This window comes from Lontra canadensis, unplaced genomic scaffold (genome assembly GCF_010015895.1).
Source record: "Lontra canadensis isolate GAN:19392208 unplaced genomic scaffold, GSC_riverotter_1.0 scaffold3560, whole genome shotgun sequence".
In the NCBI taxonomy this organism is placed as follows: Eukaryota; Metazoa; Chordata; class Mammalia; order Carnivora; family Mustelidae; genus Lontra; species Lontra canadensis.
The window spans coordinates 1-3,457 of NW_022634544.1; the positions used below are offsets into that span (position 1 = coordinate 1).

The 3,457-nt window shown below is 58.1% G+C and overlaps 1 protein-coding gene across 1 annotated transcript; it reads right to left on the reverse strand.

The window, feature by feature from the left end:
* Nucleotides 1-800: 800 nt before the first annotated feature.
* On the reverse strand, nucleotides 801-2,296 carry LOC116863833 (carcinoembryonic antigen-related cell adhesion molecule 4-like). The gene is made up of 2 exons (XM_032851160.1): nucleotides 2,083-2,296; nucleotides 801-1,266 (listed from the first exon to the last, which is right to left on the reverse strand). The coding sequence occupies exons 1-2, from the start codon at nucleotides 2,144-2,146 to the stop codon at nucleotides 899-901; spliced, it is 432 nt and encodes a 143-aa protein (XP_032707051.1). The 5' UTR covers nucleotides 2,147-2,296; the 3' UTR covers nucleotides 801-898.
* Between the last annotated feature and the right edge of the window lie 1,161 nt (nucleotides 2,297-3,457).

Sequence of the window (3,457 nt, forward strand, 5' to 3'; positions counted from 1 at the left end):
CCCACACCAGCATCCCTCCCTCTGATGGAGGAGAGGACGGGGCTGTGTCTGCACACAGAACCTGGGTCACTCCCATCTGCCACTCCTCAGTCTGTGTGACCCTGATTCAGTGACTGTGTCTCCCTGTGCCTTGGTTTCCCCTTAATGCACCAGGAACAATGATAAATGACCTCTACTTGCTAGGCCTGTGAATTATCCTTTAAACAACCCCAAATACCTGAGCCAAATTTGGGCTATAGCGTCTGGCCAATCAAACGGCAGGTGTTACTACTTTGCTCCACAAGAGAAGGCCCTGGGCTTGATTCTTGGTGGAGGAGGGGTGGCCTAGAGCTTCTCTCTGCTCTGTTCCTCCCTGGTGGTTCTGCCCTTCCTCTGGTGTCCCCCAAGTCCCCCAGAGCAGTTGGCTAATGGACTGGGGGCTTTTTAGGTCTGTGCTGTCCATGCTGAGCCTCAGGTGAGGGACAAGCCTGGCCCCTCCCCCGATGTGGCTCTTGAGACTGAACCCTGGCTGGTGACCAGCTCAGGCAGCCAGAAATGGTTGTTCCCAGTCAGCTCTGTCCAGGAGCCCCAACCCCATCTTGGCACAGATGCCCCAGGGTCGCTAGAGTCAGGAGCCCTGAGACAGTGGTCTGGGCTGAGCTCTGCTGAGGATATCGGGGACCCCCAAGCTTGACCCTGACTGACCCTGCAGAGTCTTTCTCGGATGATCCCAGAGTCCGGATTCCAGGAAAGGAATTCCAATCTTAGGAAGTTAGTCTCCACTGTGTGTCCTGCACTGAACGCTGGAACCCTCCCCCCACACAGAACATAATGCAGAGGGGGAAGGAGGCCCAGTCCCGGCCTGTCATCCTGTGTGAAGCAGGAATTCACCCCACCCAGCACCAGAGGTGAGAGGGAATTACTCACGGAATACATGGAGCTGTCCAGTTACTTGTGCCGTGTCATAAGTTCTATTTAAGAATTGTAGGGTGTAGACTCCTGTGTCATTCAGGGTGATGTTCTGGAACAGCAGGGATCCATTGGGGTACACTGTCTCTCTGCCGCTGTGTGCAGGTCCTGGAGTAGTTTTTTGTGCATCTACTGTATATGATACAATACGACGGTTCTCCTTTGCTGTGGCCCCTTTGAACCAGTTGAAGCGTCCAGTATCCCTAGGCAGATTGTGGACTCGCAGAAGGACGTCCTTCCCTTCGGCAGCACTGGGCGGCACGGACTCCACAGTGACATGGGCAGTGGTGGGCGGGTTCCAGAGGGTTAAGAGCGAGACTAGGAGGGAAGGGAGCAGAAGGATCAGGGTCTGGACCTAGGAGTCGGAGGGAAAGCTGGGGCCCTGCAGACGGAGCAGGTCCTCATCCCCCAGCCTCGGGGTGTGTGCGTGAGTGTGCACCGGTATCTGTGTGTCTGTGTGTGTGTCTGCTGGTCAAGGTCAGCGGCATGACCGCACCGCTTCACCTCTGAACTTACTTCCTCTGTTTGGAACAACTTCCTCCCATGTGTGTCGCTCACTCCCTCACTGCCCTCAGATACCTGCTCACGCTCAGGGGCTCCTCGGGAGAGGCCTGCCCTGACCGCCTCCTCTGCTGACCCTCTGTCTCCACATCCTGACCTTCCCTGTTCTGTTCCCGTCATGAGGCTTGTCAGTACCTGACCTCACATTCTAGACGTCTCTGGGTGTCTGTCTTCGTCCCCACCGAAGTGAGCTCGGGGAGGGCAGAGACTTCTCTGATCTGTGCTGTACCCCAGTGGTGGGGCAGGCGGCAAATACCGGGGCTGAATGAATGTGTCCCCAGGGCCCTCCGAGTCTGGCGCTTGTCAAGATCTCAGGTTGGTGGGAAGGAGCAATGATTAGGGTCCCTGGTTGTTGTTATCGTCCGTTTTCCAAATTCAGTGCCCAGTGATGAGTAACTTGGAAACAGCCCTTGGCTCACCACTTCCAGATCCTGAGACAGTCCTGTCGCTGAGCGGCTCCCCCAGTCCTGCCCTGCTCCCTTGTCCCCTCTCAGAGCCCTGTCCTCCCTGGAGACCCCAGCCAGCCTTTCTCTCCCACCCTGCCGCTTCCTCCCAGGGAACTGTCCCTTTCACCTGCCAGCAGGAGGTCCTGCCAGGGGACCTGTCCTCCTCGTGGAGGGCCTGAAGGGGGCTCCATGGTGCCTGCTGCCCGCTCTGTCCCTCCCTCTGTGAGAAGAGCTTCTGCTCCAGAAATGCTCAGGAAGAGCAGTTGTCCCAATGTTGGCTCTGTCTTAAGTGGCCTCTGAGGCAGGAGTGTGGGGCGGGGTATCTGCCAGGGCCCCTCTTTTCCCCTCCCCTCCCTCCTCCACCCCTTACCTCCTTCCCCACTTCCTTGTCCCCTTCTTCCCCTTTCACTTCTGTCTACATTTCGATTCCCTGACAAGGGCTGAGGCCTCTCCCTCTTCAGCTGTGATTTCCCACTATATGCAAGAGTATGCACACCCCCTTGTTGGGACAAGCACAAGCCTGTCGCGTTGATGTCTGGAGACCCACAGAGCTCAGGGTCAAGGTACAGGGACAGCGCCCTCACAGCCCTCTCTCCTCCCCTGCCAGGGACCCGTCCTCCTCGGGGAGGGGATGAAGGGGGCTCCATGGTGCATGCTGCCCTCTCTGTCCCTCCCTCTGTGAGAAGAGCTTCTGCTCTAGAAAAACTCAGGACGAGCACTGCTGTCCACACTTGTCCGCTTGGCCGCCCTTCCTCCCTGGGCTCTGAGGGGCCCCTGAGCAGAGGAGCACTGGGGGGAGGCATGTGGGATGGGGGTGGGGTCTCTGTCAGGTCCCTGCCCTTCCTCCCTTCCATCTTCCTCCCCTCCCTCCTGACTTTCTGGGCCCCTATCCCTTTCATTTCTGTCTACATTTGGGTTCCCTGACAAGGGCTGAGGCCTATCCTTCTTCAGCTGTGATTTCCCAGCATATGGGAGAGCACGCACATGCCCTTGTTGGGACAAGCACAAGCCTGTCCCGTTGGAGTCTGGAGACCCACAGAGCTCAGGGTCAAGGTGCAGGGACAGCGCCCCCACAGCCCTCTTTCCTCTCCTTGTGGCTTTCCGCTTTGGAGCAGGAGCCTGGGGGCTGCCTCAGGAACTCCTGTCACCGGGATGTCACCCCTACTGTGCGCTGGAATCACCTGTGGAACTGTATCAAGACTGTGAATGCCCAGGGGACACCTAGAAATGCTGCTTCAGCAGATGCCCAGCCAGGCTGAGACCCCATGATGTGGGGGTGGGGCCGCCTCTGCCCATCCTGTGCCCACGGAGGGTCTGCAGATCCTGTGAAAATGCAGAGTCTGACTCAGCGGGTGTGGAGTGGACCCCAGAGTCTGCCTCTACTAAGCTCCCAGGTGATGCTGACCGTCCTGGCCCGGGGAGCACACTCTGAATAGCAAGACTGAGGGGACCTGGTTCCCTTAGAGGATGGCCCTTCTCCCCACTCCCCTGCTGTGTCCTGG

What these genes read in the sequence shown, in the direction of transcription:
- LOC116863833 (XM_032851160.1), bottom strand. Translation starts at nt 2,146, where the DNA reads ATGGAGCCCCCTTCAGGCCCTCCACGAGGAGGACAGGTCCCCTGGCAG. An exon ending in GCAGGACCTCCTGCTGGCAG is followed by an intron (nt 1,267 to 2,082) that starts GTGAAAGGGACA and finishes CTTCCCTCCTAG; the next exon opens with TCTCGCTCTTAACCCTCTGG.